This window comes from Alligator sinensis, unplaced genomic scaffold, assembly GCF_000455745.1.
Source record: "Alligator sinensis unplaced genomic scaffold, ASM45574v1 scaffold499_1, whole genome shotgun sequence".
Taxonomy (NCBI): Eukaryota; Metazoa; Chordata; order Crocodylia; family Alligatoridae; genus Alligator; species Alligator sinensis.
Window position 1 is genome coordinate 2,294,746 of NW_005841864.1, and position 14,588 is coordinate 2,309,333.

General features: G+C 45.1%; 1 protein-coding gene across 1 annotated transcript in view; it reads left to right on the forward strand.

The window, feature by feature from the left end:
* Nucleotides 1–487: 487 nt before the first annotated feature.
* Nucleotides 488–14,588, forward strand: part of B3GAT2 (beta-1,3-glucuronyltransferase 2) — a 20,710-nt gene continuing 6,609 nt past the window's right edge. Inside the window, exon 1 of the mRNA XM_006016635.3 lies at nt 488–632. Coding sequence (XP_006016697.1) covers nt 488–632 — 145 coding nt within the window. The remainder of the gene's footprint in view (nt 633–14,588) is intronic.

Genomic DNA, 14,588 nt, shown 5'->3' on the forward strand with positions numbered 1-14,588 from the left:
TAGATCGCTCACTTCAGCAGGGTTTTTTGGCACTTTTATCTAATAGCTGATTGAATCAGCTTAGAGGAAAGTGCCAAAAAGCCCCGCTGAAGCACCCAATCTGTATAGACACTGGGAAGCTGAGTCAAACTAATGTGCCTCTTTTTCTGTTAAAGTGTGGAGGGGGGGTTTCATGTCTGTCAGCCCCCTTAGCGTATGGGGTTTTTGGAGGCTTACGACTTCATTTTATTAAAACAACCTTATTTATCCAGGGTTAGTTTCTGTGTAACTGAGGTACCTACTGATTAGAGAATTGTAGTTGAGAGCAAGAAAACTTTGGGATACATATGTCTTTAAAATACCTCAAGAGTTGAAATCTAGAAAGCAAAGAGCCTGTTATAAACAGCTGCTTGTGACTAGAAATGCGTGGGCTGCTTCTACACACCCTTACAAAAACTAGCACAACTTGCTAAGAAACAGGAAGTTAAATAACCCTGTCTCCTTGCAGATGCGTACAACCCGCAAAGTATCCGTGTGGCCTGTGGGCCTAGTGGGAGGACGACGCTATGAGCGCCCTATAGTGGAAAATGGCAGAGTTGTTGGCTGGTACACAGGTTGGCGACCTGACAGGCCGTTTGCCATTGACATGGCAGGTAAGGACTGATAAAATGCTTCTGCATGATGCACAAATGTGTTATGCATATATTCCATGTCCTATTTGCAGTTTTGAACATGGCAGTCAGTTGCTCACATGTAAACCTTAAGATATGTGCAACTTTGAAAGTTTTAAAACTTCCTAGTGGAGTTCTTGATTATATAGGTAGGAATCTTGTAAAACAGAAGACCTTTTTAAAAGGCAGTTTTTGCATATTGCTTTTAATTTTAAATACCCCACAAGTCCTAGGCTGCACATGTTGTCGAACAGTTATTTGCAAATACCCCAAAATAATTTCAGTTCGTTTAGTTTTATGTGGTAATTTAGCATTTAGTTTAGATTTAATTGCTGTTCTGCAAATGAGTTAAATTTTTTAGGAAGCCTGTCTTCCATGGGGTGTTCTACACAGTGTAAGTGTATACCCTTGTTGTAAAATGCTACTATATCATTAAATGATTCATTTTCTGTTGCTTATGTGAAATGACAAGGATAGCTGTAGATGGATATAGTTTGAAACACTGGGTTTAGGGGAAAATCACTGGCAGCTTCAGCCTAGTAGATGAAGGCAGAAAAGCTTCAAAATTGATCTCATCAATCTTCAGTTGTGAAGTCAGCACACCACATAGTTCTGTCTAGCTGTCAACCCATGCTTGGCCAATCTTTTGTCTATACTGGGCGTGTCTACACATGCAAATAATCTGGGAGCAGTTTATTCTAGAGTAAAGTACTCTAGACTAAACTCTTCTGGGCACGCATCTACATGTGCAGAGATGCAGGAGCAGATTTGCTGCTCCCGCTCCCTGTGGCCCTGTACCAGGCCCCTGCAGCCCAGGGGCTGGCAGGGAATATGGGGCCAGGAGATTGCTCCCTGCCCCCGGAAGCTGCGTGCTTATCTCCCAGCCCAGGTCCCACAGTCACAGGGCCTGGGCTGGGAGATTCTTACTTTCACCCTGAACCTTGCAGTCTCAGGGCTCAGGCTAAGAGATAAGGATCTCCCATCCCCAGCCCTATGATCACAGAGTGGGGGCTGGGAGCTCCCTGCTCCCCGCATCTTCCCTTTTTCTCTGCCAAAAATAAATCAGTAGTCACTAGAAGACAGTAGGGGATTAATTTACAATACTTTTAATGCAGGGACATTGTCCCCACCCAGGCTTTGGTGGTAGAGCCTGCCCTGGCAGCAAGCAGCTGCTGGGGGCAGGGAACAATCTCCTGTCCCCTGCTTCTTGGCTGACTGGGAGCACATTTGCTCCCGGTCAGGTGTCTACACGTGCGCTACTGCGCAGTACATAATATAAAGTAAATTTGCTACTTGTATTTACAGGTAACAAATATACTCAAGATTAGAGCAAATTACTGTGCAGTAAGCGTCTACATGTGTAGACCACGATGCTTACCATGCAGTAATTAACTCTAATCTCAAGTAAAGCATCTTGTGTAGATGCGCCCACTTACAATGACTGACTTAATCTCCAACACATAAAATTCTAACACTGGAGGTAGCAGCAGTTGGTCTCCTAGCATAGCATAATCATTGTACTTATGTTTGTATTCATTTCTTTTGCATATTTTTGTCAATATCCTGTTTTTTCTGGAAGGTTACAAAGGAAAAAGGTGATATAATATTAACACACATTTTTATTTTGTGGGGTTCTGAGCGAGTGTATTCTTTTCATAAGAACATTTGCAATAAAATATTTCAGGCTTATAGTTTGTAATATTTGGTGGAGAATATGAACGTTTAATGTTTATACATGGTAAAAGGAAACTAATGCTGGTTAGTGACACCATAGAGACGGTGATGTTTTGAAACAGTAAGTGATCATCAGAAAGTGATGTCTTAATGCTAAATCTAATGTGTAGGATCCTTTCCAGTTAAGGCTATTAATTGGCATTAAAATGTCTGCAGTAGAACAGTTTATGTTGAGTATGGTGGTAAATGCATTACTCTGCGTGAGAGCTGAGATTAGGGAGAGACCTGGAATTCTCAGTCTATTAGTCAGTGCAGTCTGATTGTCAGAGTGATCTTGGGAAGCGCTACAGCTGCATATGCTGAGTAATCATGCCCGTAGATTTATAGAGATGTATTGGTGTTATATTGTGGAGGTGGTGGCTCCTGGGCATTCAAAGGATGAGAGTATGATGTATAATTTATTAGCTACAGGCAAAGGCAGTTATACAGCATTAGCCCAGGGAATCTTGCCCTTAGGTGAAGATACACATGAAAAGTTGATGAGTTACTTTAGCTATACTTTGCAGTCATTGCCTGGCATATAAGGGGACAATTTGGTATTGCTACCAGTGAGATACATGCTCACATTCTTGGAAGAAAAAGGCATAGAATTAAAGGTATAGAAGTTGAGAGAATGTGAAATGTTGCTCATTCTGTTAAAATACACTGCACACACAGCTTTGTATGAGCAAATTCATTTACATACATCACATATTTATCTGAGGGCCAAGTAAAACCTTATTCATAATTATTATTTTGCTAAAGCAGCAGGTAGACTTTCTGCCTTGACTGGTAAATGTTCAGGTCAGGTTTGCTTCATCATTTTGTCAGGGAAACAAGATTGAAGAGGATAGACAGTAATAGTTGAATATGGAGACAAAATTGAGTAGATATTTGCAAATGAGCGGTGGACATTGCAAGTATTTTGACCAGTATTAATGGTCAGTTTCTCAATGTTGTCACATCTTCCCTTTTTCTCAGCCAAAAATATATCTATAGTCACTAAAAGAAAACTGGGATTAATTTACAATACTTTTAATGCATGTTGTAGTATACTACTGGAATTCCTTATTGTATTGGCACTATACTTGGTTCAAGTGTCATACCTTGAGCCATGCATTTTTGGAAATGATTGAAGATAGTATTAATTTTTCTTCTGAAAACAGACAGTTCCTCAGATTCTGCATTTGGACATGATCTGGCCAGCATTTTTCATTTACTTTATTTCAGTTTACCTGAAGTTTGAGTGATTTTTTTAAATGGATACATTCTGTACTTTAGGATCTGGGGCCTGATTCAGATCTGGTGTAAATAGTACTTCAGTGGGCAGCTGCTTCTGGGGGGGTCTAGGGGGGGTCAGTGGCATGCATGCATCCCCCCACTTTTCACTCAACCGCACCATGGGAGAAAGAGTCAGGGATGTTTTTCAAGTCCCTAAAGCGCATCAGAATTATTTCCTCTCCGCTGCACATACCCTCCCCTGCCTGCTACTCTTTTTGACTGCTGCAGGCAGTATGGGGGTGGAGATAGGGTGGCAGAGCACCAGAGCTGCTCCTGCTGTCTGCAGCTGGGCTCCATGCAGAACTGGTTTCAGCCAGGAACAGTGGCAACAGTGGGTTGGTTCTTCCTCCCTGCCTGGGTCCTTTGGTGTTCCCTGCTGGCCTGGGATCAAGTGTTAGGGGCAGGTAACCTGCCTCCTGCTGCTGCTGTCCCTAGCCAAGCCTGGCTCCATGTGGTAGTGGGGCAGGAGCAGCTCTGAAACTTTCTGCTTCCCATCCCACACCCAAATCAGCTGGGGACAGCAGAAGCAGTGGGCAGAAGAGGGGAGAATGGAAGGGGAAAGGAGGAATTGTGCAGCTGAGCAGAGAGGAAAGGAGCAGGGAGGGAAGAGTCTTATCTGCTTGAGGGAATTAAAAAAGTCCCCTGCTGCCACTCCTGCCTGCCTTAGTATATGTATGTATGGGGGGGGGGGGGTGGGGGCCCTGCGGGGCGCCCTGTGTTTGTGTGGTTTGGGGGGGGGGGGGGTCTGGGACCTCAGGTGCAGCCACACTCACGCACTCCCTTTCTGAAATCCTGGATCCACACATGACTGCTTCATATCAGAGCTGACTGTTTTTAGACTGTAACATTCCTGAAATCTAATGGTGACCAGTTTCAGTACTTCATACTAGATCAGTTTTGCTTCCAGCGCTGCCATCGCAGCCTCCTGGCCTGAGCACAGCTTGGCCAGGAAGAGCCCGGCACTGCCCTGGCCCCGCGTGCAGATCCGGGGGCAGGCGCCCCTTCTACCCTCCTTGGCTGCATGACCCCCCTCCCCATGCCCCCTGGATGAGCCGCTTGCGACTCTGTCCCCTCCCTGCCCCAGCTGTGCAGGCTGCCCATTGGGGCAGGGGGGTGATTGAGGCCTCAGTGGTGAGGGAGAGAGTGGGGTAGGGCTGGGGCCTTGATCTGCCCTGCCCCCCCATGGCCCTTTCCCCTCTCCTCTCCCCTCCCCTCCCCACAGACTTACCTGCTGGGCAGAGTGCGGGGGGGAGTAGATCTTCAGTTCCTCTTAAATTCCAAAAGTCATCTCCGACATAAAAAGGTTGGAGACCACTTCTGTAAATGGTCCTTAAAGGGTTTATTCATTATGACAGTGGCTCCCAACCTTTTTAGATAGCGGACTGGCAAACTGCGGCCTGCAAGTGACCACGGCCTGCAAGTGATCGTGGACCACGGCAAACTGCGGAGTGGAAGAGACCGGCATACTGCGGACTGGCAGCCAGCAGGTATTTGCTCAGTATAAAATATACTAAGTATGAAAAAGGGTTGGCAGCCGGTCCACAGTATGCTGGTCACTTCCAATCCGCAATTTTCTGGTCCATGGTCACTTCCGGTCCGGCAGCCAACCCTCCTGTGGACTGGCAGCCAACCCTTCGTGGCCCAGCACCGGCCATGATCCGGGCGCTGGGAACCTCTGTATTATGGTAACCAGTATTTGGAGTCGAGATGTCATACCAGCAGACATGACTATAAGATCACAATTCACTGACTGAATTTTTCGCTTTCATATCTGGTGTTAAATGCCTTCTGAATGAGTCTAACACTAACATTCCTCTTTTCTTTAGAAGTGCCCCAGGTCTCTGTTTCCATACAACATCTAACCAGTCATTCATCAATTCACTTGACATCCATTCTTCTTCCTGGCACTTAACCACTATTCCTAGTGGCAACTTTTCTTTTGGAAGAATTTTGTGTTTCAGATCATAAAGGATGGCAATTTTCTTCTATCTGCCAATACTGCTAACATCACTATAATTTGTGATTTTTCATTTCCTGTATTTCTCATAATTATGGATTTTGCACCTTTCACGTGGATGGTGATGTTTCTTGGCATGTCAAAATGGATTGAAGTCTCATCAGCATTACCTGTCTGTCCCAGCAGGTAATCATGAGTTTTGCATAGCCCAATAATATACCCTGGAATTCAACAAGTTTTTTGCTGTAGTCTGTTGGTAACTTTTGTGCAAGTGATATTTTTTGTCTCAGGGCTAAGCCACTACATTGCATCGTTCAGCTATACCACTCACTACTTGTTTTGAATTTTTGAAGCGGAATGTTCAGTTCTTTCACTATTTCTAACTCCTTGAGTTGAAGCACTTCACAGGTGAATGGCATTTCCTCCTTTCTTTTTTTAAAGATACTTGAGAACTTGCTTACAATTTCAGAAAAGTGACCTTGTTTTGGACCCCCGAATGTTTTGTGTGTGGACTTAGCATTCTTGAGTTGTTCTTTTAACTTTCTTCACTGACTCACATTTGCTTCAGTAACATTATACTTCATTCCCACCTCACAATTATTTTTTTTTTCAGACTAATTTACAACCTTAATTTTAATGTTTAACTGCTCCTCATCCCTTTTTGGTGTCTTCTCATTTGTACCTCTACTTCCTCTTTTTTTCTAAGTGGTCATTCAGGAGAGTTTCCCTGCTTCCACTCACCCTACAAAACTTACCATGGGTTCCTCTGTTTTTAAATCTTGGCCAGTCAGTGTTTATCAGGCCCTGTAATCTGCTGCTTTCCCTGCTACCCTGCTGGGTGCTTCCCTGCCACCTGCTCTGCCACTGGGTGCCTTGCTGCCATAGCCTTGCTGCTGTCTGTTAAATCTCTGATTGGCATGCTCGTGCTGTGTGCCTGACCAGCCCCCCCCTACATTGTGCTTGGTGTCTGGCAGGCAGGTGCTCAGGCCACTCCCAGCTGCTGCCATGTGGAGGCATCTCAGCATATGCTGACCAAGCTCCTTGCATGAGCTCAAAATGACCTGGCAGGTGCCAACAAGGCACTGTTCCCTTCTCATGCGGTGTTTCTATCCAAGACATGCTGAGTTGCCCTGAGCTGCTGCTCAAGCAGCAGGTGCCAGAGCAACCCAGTACACAGCAAAAGACCTGGCCAGGCTGGTATCATGTGATGAGTTGCTCCAGCACCCGCCACTCAGGCAGTGGTTCAGCAACTCAGCATGTGCTGGCCAGAAACCCCACATACTGCAGGGATGGTGCCTGGCTGGTGCCTGCCAGGCCATTTCAAGCTGCATGCAGGGTTTCTGGCTAGAGGGTGCCAAAGCAACTTGGCACATGCTGGCAGGCAGCAATTTGGAGTGACTCTGCTGGACAGGAACCCTGCACAAGGGGAGGGTGCCTGACTGCACTTCTCCTCACTTATACCACTGTCCACTATGCATCTTTTGATTTCAGGTAAGCCGTATGTGATTATAATTTTTTTTTCCCCCTCTTGTTGAATGGGGATGGATAGGGGGTGGAATCTGATGTTAATAATCGAGTAAATATGCTAGCTCTTGCATGAGTTACTTATCTCCTGATTGCAGTGAAAGTTCCTGCAAATAAAAATTCAAAAACACCACAGCGTATGATTTAAGGCCAGCATTCTTCAAGCCTTGGTCCTAGTCTCAGCCCTCATTGTGGGAGTTTCTAGAGCTTGACCTGGCTTGTCACTGGAAACAAGGCAGAGAGAGTAATGGCAAAAAGTGATATTGGCATTGAGTTAGAGAGAAATGAAAGAAATAAACAGCAAAGAGCAGATCTTAAGAAAGGAGGAAAGTGTACTCTTCTTCCCCTTTATCCTGTCCCAATGTGAGGCAAGGAAAATGAAACAAATAGGAGAACAAGAATGGGGAGACAAATGGGAGAATTTAGAACAGGCCTGAAAAAGGCATGGGTTAAATGGGAGAAATTGGCATAAGTAGTGTAAGAAACATAAAGGGACTGCAACTAGTGAATAGAATAGGAAACAAAAAGATGAACAGTATTTTTTCTCTCCTACGTCCAGTATTGAAAGATGCACCATTTTTCCATTTGAAAAGTGGGCAGGCTGGTTGGAATGGGGAAGAAAGCAGATAAGTACTGTTTTCTTTCTATTCACCAACCGGTCAATCTATCAAACCACCTTGTGCAGTACAACAAAGATCCCTTTTTCTCAATTAAACTGTCCCTCTACTACCGAGAGTCTGCTAGGCTTCAGTTTTCAACTCATTAGGTTTTAGATCAGTGGTTCTGAACTTCATTAGACTCAAGGTACACCTCACTAGACTCAAAGCACCACTTAGAAAACGACAAATCTTTGTTTTCACTTAGTTTATGATGACAGAAACACAGTAGAGCAATTCTTCTGTTGCAAAGAACTCAGAAAGACCACAAAAGGTCAGCATGTTTTTAACATTATTGATTCCTGTTTGAAATCTCTGGGTTTATCTTGTAAAACTTGTTTGCACACCTAACAGTATAAACATTGAGTGGCACCCTGGGGCACCCTTGAAAGGATCTCAAGACATGGCACCCTGGCTGAAAATTACTATTTTAGATGCTAGAAAAGCAAGACCCAAGTTGAGTTGGTATGTCTGCTATTGTCACTTACCTCTCCTGACCCCCAAATGGCGGGACCTCCCTGTGTAACTGATGTAAGAAGAGCAAAGCAACCTTTCAAGTTTTGCCTTTACAACGGAGGTACAGAGTTGTGGCACTCCAGAAATAAAGGTGGCTTGTCTTCTTTCTTGAAGATTGTCACAGTCATGGCATCCTTGAGGTAATCTGGGATTTACTCATCATTCCAGAACTTTAAGATGAGGAGCATGAAGCTGTGATGTGAGCTTTTCTCCTCCTTGCTTGAAGATTCCCACAGGGATTCCATCCGCTCCAGATGTTTTGTCGTTCTTCACCTGCCTGATGGCTTTCCCCACCTTGTCAAGTGTTGGAGGGATTCCAAGATCATCTCTGACCGGGTGTTGTGGGATGGAGTTGAGAACACTTTCATCAACAATGGAGTCTCAATTGAGAAGGTCTTCAAAATGCTCCTTCCAACAGGCATTGATGGCCTCCCTTTCCTTGAGCAGGTCTCCTCGAACCTTAGGTGTCAAGGGGGTTGCTCCCTGAATGCTCTCGACTGTAGATGGCTTTGCAGAACAAGGCCCAAAATCGATACGTCTCACCCCATCATTTATAGCCTTGTCAATTCACCCAGTCCTCTGGGCTTTTGTTGTGTTATCACTGTGTTCTTCCTTGAAGGTCGATTGCTGTTGTTCTCTCGCTGTTCTGGGGTGGATTCGTCTTGTTTTGGTCTTTTATCTATCTGCATTCTTCAGCCGGTTGCCAGCTGATGTTTTCCCTTTCCACAGACATGCTCGCACCCATTCTCTCACGCATACAGCATACAAAGTTCGAGCACTTAAGTCAAGCTACAGAGCAATACAAAATGGAGTTTCTTAAGGCAATGTAGAACTCAAGAAAATACATAAGATTAAAAGTAATAGGCAAAAAGTCTATTTGTATAACAAGGACTCGTGTAGATGCCAGACTAGGAGCAAATCTGCTTCTGGTCAGCTGGCCACCAGGGAGCAGAAGATAGCTTCCTGAACTGCTTGCTGCCAGGGCAGGTACTATGTCCCCCTGCCCTGGCAGCAAAGCTTCAAGCTCCCTACTCCGAGATCATGACTAAGGGGCTGGGAAATCCTTATCTGAGCACTAGCTCTGCGAGTATGGGGCCAGTGCTGAGAGATCCTTAACATGGGGCTGAGCAGGGAACAGGCTTCTCAGCCTGTTCTCCACCCAGCTCTGTGCTCACAGAACAGGCTTCAGGGGGAGTGGGGAACAAGCTCCTCATCCCTGCCCTGCCATCGTGGAGTGGGGGCTGGAAACTGTTCAGGTCAGAGGCAGGTCCCGGCCCCATCCTCTGATTGGGCTAGCTGCCCCACCAGTGGATTGGTGCAGGGGGCTGGGACCTGCTCCTTCCCTGCAGCTCTTTCCAGGTCCTCGGCCCCTGATTGGGGAGCTGGGGCCAAGAGCTCCTTGCTGCTGGGACAGGGGGCATTGTCCTGGCCCCAGAAGCAGGCCCTTTGGGGCAATGTCTCAGCCCCAGCCAGGAGACAGCTGTCTCCTGGCCTAGTAGTCCCTACCAGCCCCTAAGCTAGCAACCAGGAGGAGCCTAGAGTTTCCCCTGGTGGCGGCAGGAGCCCATTGCAATGCCCTAGAAAGCAGGAAGTGTTTGCTGCCTTTATCAGCAAACTGCACCTGCTTCCCTGCGCATGTGGATGCCTGCCCAGGAGCATTTAGCAGACACACCCCATGGAACCCTACACCCAGCAAGCATCTTGCTGTGATTTGTCTGTGAAGTTTTAATCTTTAAAGAATGGGCAGAGAAGTGAACCTGAACCTGCAGATGAAAAGTTTGGAGAAGTCTTTCTATACTTTCAGATATAGAATTAAATGGAATTTGAAAAAGTAAATTGAAGCCTCTCTTTAACTGAAACAGTGTTTATTAGCTGGGGCCCGATTCTGTAGGATTTATTGAATCTTCTATTATTGATAGTCTTCTATCTGACTAATAAAATAAGTGAGACATACTTGCGCTTTATTTTACTGATCTGTTTTTGAAACCTGACTCTGAAAGTAGTATATTTATATGGCAATCAGGACTCATAGTAGAGATGATATCTTTTATTAGACCAACAAGATTTTTGCAAAAACATTTCTTTAATTGCAAGCTTTCGGGCACAAACACCCTTCATCAGGCATTGGAGAAAAGATTGTAAAAGTTCTCCTGGGTAGAAATGAACGTTCATATTTCATAGAATTTCACAGAGGAGTCAATAGATGGAAAACTATATTTATATGTACTTTTTAGTGTATTACTAGAAGACTTATTTTGTAGACTTTTTTGCTGAATAACCTGATAAGTATAAAAAAGCTGTTTTGATCCATAAAATGCTGTTCAAGAGAATAACATTTTGCATTTACTTATTAAGAGGAAGGTTCAATTTTAATCCCATAGGATTTATGTTACTTGGTCGGTGTGAAGAAATCCCCTCCCCCTCTCTCTGACCCTCATTTGGGTCAGCCCAGGTGACCTCTCTCCCTCCCCGCTTATCTTGGATCAGGTGGGTCAATCAGGTGATAAAATTCCTAGGGGGAGGGGAGAGCACTCTCTTCTTTCCCATGGGCATGTTGAAACTATAAGAATGTACCCCTGGCAGTGGCCTGGTGATTTCTGTGTGTAGAAAGCTGGAAACCCGCCAGGAGTTAGGAATTATATATAGGCAAGTGGTGTCATAAACGGGTCACTGTATTGAGCCACTGTAAAGATTCAAGTTGCTTTTGTTTGCTCAAAGTGTATTCTGATTCACCTCATTTCCCCCCTCACTCTGTTCAATAAAGGTGTTGGGTTACATCCTGCAGTTATGCTGCTGAGAAGGGCACGGATTGATGCTTCTTTTGGCTGAAAGAAACATGCAGAAATATTACTGTGAGCAAAGCACCCCGTAGTTTCACGAGGTCTGTGCCCTGAGCTGCACAGAGCCCTGCCAGAAACTAGTGCCTGGGTGGTGGCAGCGTTACCCTAGGCTTGCAGGGGTTATCCAGGAAATGGGATAACCAGCTGTAGGCACCCCGAGGAAGACCATCAAAGCAAAGTTTTGGACCTGGCACAATGAGGCGGGTGTCTCTGCATAGTAACGCCCCCTACTGTGCTGCCACATTCACCATGTGTAATTTAACTGGAAAGTGATAAAGAAGTTTTGACTGAATTCTTTCATATGAGCTAACTTCTCATGCACCAAGATCAGCATTTTAATGTAAGATATTTATAGGGCCTTTTGAGGTTTTGAGGACAATAATATATCTTATTGCATCTCCGTTACTGTTGTGAATAACTGTTCTTGTGACCTTCTACATTCTTGATCTGTTGATTTAAATAGTAAGAAAATGTCACCCATCTTGCACCAGTCTCCCACCTTGCATGTCTTGAATCTTAGGTGTAAATCATAGACATTTACAAGAACTTTAAGAAGTTTGTAATGCTTCTGTAAAAGTCATACATCACATAGTTCTCAGCAGGCCCAGCTGAGTTGACAACATCCATTCAAATTCTCCACCAGTGTTTCTGTGTTACTAAGAAATAGATTGAGAAGAGTCCTCCCCTCGCCTGGGTTTTTCACCATTTGTGCTTGTTGTTCAAATACAGTCTGAGATATCATAATTAATGTTCTTGTGATTTAGATCAAGGATGTTCAACTGGTGGCCAGTGTCTGCATCTAGCCTGTGAGGGGTTAAATTGCCAAACTGCGGGCTTCCACCCAACTGCTGCTTTCCCCCATTGCTCTGGCTGCAGAAGTAGTCAGGGAGCATGTCTACACAAGATGCTTAATGCCCATTGGACTAATTCTACCACGTGTTACTATGACTGGCAAAAACTGTGCTAATGTGCAATAGATTACTCCAGTGGGAATTAAGCGTCACACAAAAAGTGTTCATCTGCACTTATTCACAGTAGTGCCAATTATAGTGCATTAAGTTGGTACCTGTTATCACAGGGCACCTATACATGAGTGCAGAGGCTGCTCCGATGCACTGGAATTCCAGTGTCAGAGCAGACTTGATTAATTGAATCTGCTGGAGCGTGGCAATTACTGTGTTCCAGCATCCTCCTGAATCTTGTGCATCAGCTTCCTTATGCTTAAAAATGGTGGCAGGGGCATTTGAACTAAGGCTCATTCAATGAGGTTTAGTTCAAGTGCCCCACTGCCGTTTTAAGCGTGGGGATGCTGTTACATGAGACACAGCAGCGCTTTAATTAGGGAGGCTCTCGGAGCCACCCTAATTAAAGCGTTCCCCCCCCCCCAAGTGTAAAAGTGCCCATGGGTACTAAATTTAATGCGCTGTAATTATAGTGCATTAATGAACATGTAGACACACCCAGGGCCTCTGGGCTCCCTCTGGCTTCCTACTTCCATTAGCTAGGGGGTAGGGTAGTATAGCATGGTGCGACCTTCAGTACTAAGGGAGACCACAGGCCAGGGTGCCTGAGAGGCATGATACAGCAGGGGAACCTGGGGCGGGAAGCTTAGGGTGAGGCAAGGCACAGAGCAGAATAGGAGAGAAAGCACTGGGGCGCAGTACCACGGGGGGGGCATATAGCGTGCGACACCATGGATCCATTGGTTCCCAATGATTCAGTCTCCAGACGCTTAGAAATTGGACAGCCCCGATTTAGATTCTTCAGTTTAAAAATGGCTTGTCCACCTCTCCTGGTTTGGTGGTGTATAGCAGACACCCACTTTGAAATGACCCTTGCTGTTTTTACCTTTTACCTTAAAGACTTTAAGCAGGTCTGCCTTTTACTTCCTTATCATCCTTATCATCAGGAAAAAAAGTTCATGCATCTTTAATATACAAGGTAGCATGTCATCATTTTCTGTTCTTGAGCATATTTCTGTCTATATCAGTACTGCAGTTGTGTGAACTCTTACCAAATCTGTTATCTCCATCTAATCATATTTTTGTACATAATGAGGATTTTAATTTCCTCCTACTTATTCCCCATATTACCTGTATTAGTATACATACATCTTAGATGACCGGCAGATTATACTAGTGATTTCCTTTATATAATCTTAAAATTCCCCATATTTCCTCCTCTTCCTAGACTTTATCCGGGTCACCTTGCTCTACTTAGCTGTGGGCATTTCTCTCCTGCCCTGTTGAACTTAAAGCCCTTCTCTCTCTGTGCTAGTCTACTATCAGATGGATATTTTCTCAGAACAGAACTGCCTATACCTGCTAGTGGTCTACAGCCACAGGCGACTGGTGCCACCTTAGTCAGCAACTGTGGGGGAGAGGTCCCCTCGCAGCTGCCAGTCTCGACAACTGGAGGTGGGGTGGGGGAGTCTCCCCTGCGGCTGATTGCACCAACAGGGAGGCAGTTGCAGAGCTCCCAGAAGTGGCCGTGGCACTCCATCCGGCACTTCCACTCCCTGGCCGGTGCTCACAAAAGGGGTACTGGCGCTCTTGGCTGCCCCCCCTGCCCGTTGCCTAAACAGGGAGCACAGCCTGTCAGGGGGTGCACCAGTGCTCTCAGGAGGTGCACGTGCACCCCCTACATGTCACCACTGCCAGTAGCTGAGTAATACAAAGCATTTATGCTAAATGATACAGCAATAAAATGTGCTTTTAGCTTACTCCAAGCTCAAGATTTGTTGACATTTCATAGGCAAAAGTTGAATGATGGAAAGCAGATGGAAGCTTTGGGGAGAACTGCTTTACGCATGTAGGCTAATCAGCCCTCCTCCATCTATCCATGGACAGGGATACTTTGGATTTGAGGTCCTGTTTCTATCCAGCATGCTAAAGATTGTCCCCTAATACTTGAAATGCCAGCTTACTTTGGGTTTAACGGGCCATTAATATTCTGCACCAGTTTCATTTTCTAGGCTGACTTAATATATTCTACCCTTTCAAGGGTGCCTTACTAATCATATTAAGGTCTCAAAGGCAGTAGCAAGGCCATCCATACAAACTTACCAAGGCAAGGCAGTAAGACTATAAAGCAGGGCTGAAGAACTTACTTGACAGCCAGGTCAGGTGGGTCTACTTAGATGATTTTACCAGTTGGGGTTGCTGCTTCTTGAATCCTTTAATTAGGAGACAAAGACAAGTTGTGGAACAGGAAGAAAATAAACCCTTTTTGGAGTAAGCCAATTTGTATGTGGTGGGTCCATTGCCATAAAACAGGTTGGACCTATCTGGGTGAAGGGACAGTTTTTTTAAATTCCTTTCTCTGTTACTTGTGCTGGGGTAAAATAAATAACAGTGAAAGATTTGAAGACTTCAATCCCATAAGGCAGCTGAAAAGTTCAGATCAGCTCAGAACCTGCTGCCTTATCAGCAGGGATTTGGGGTTTTCACTT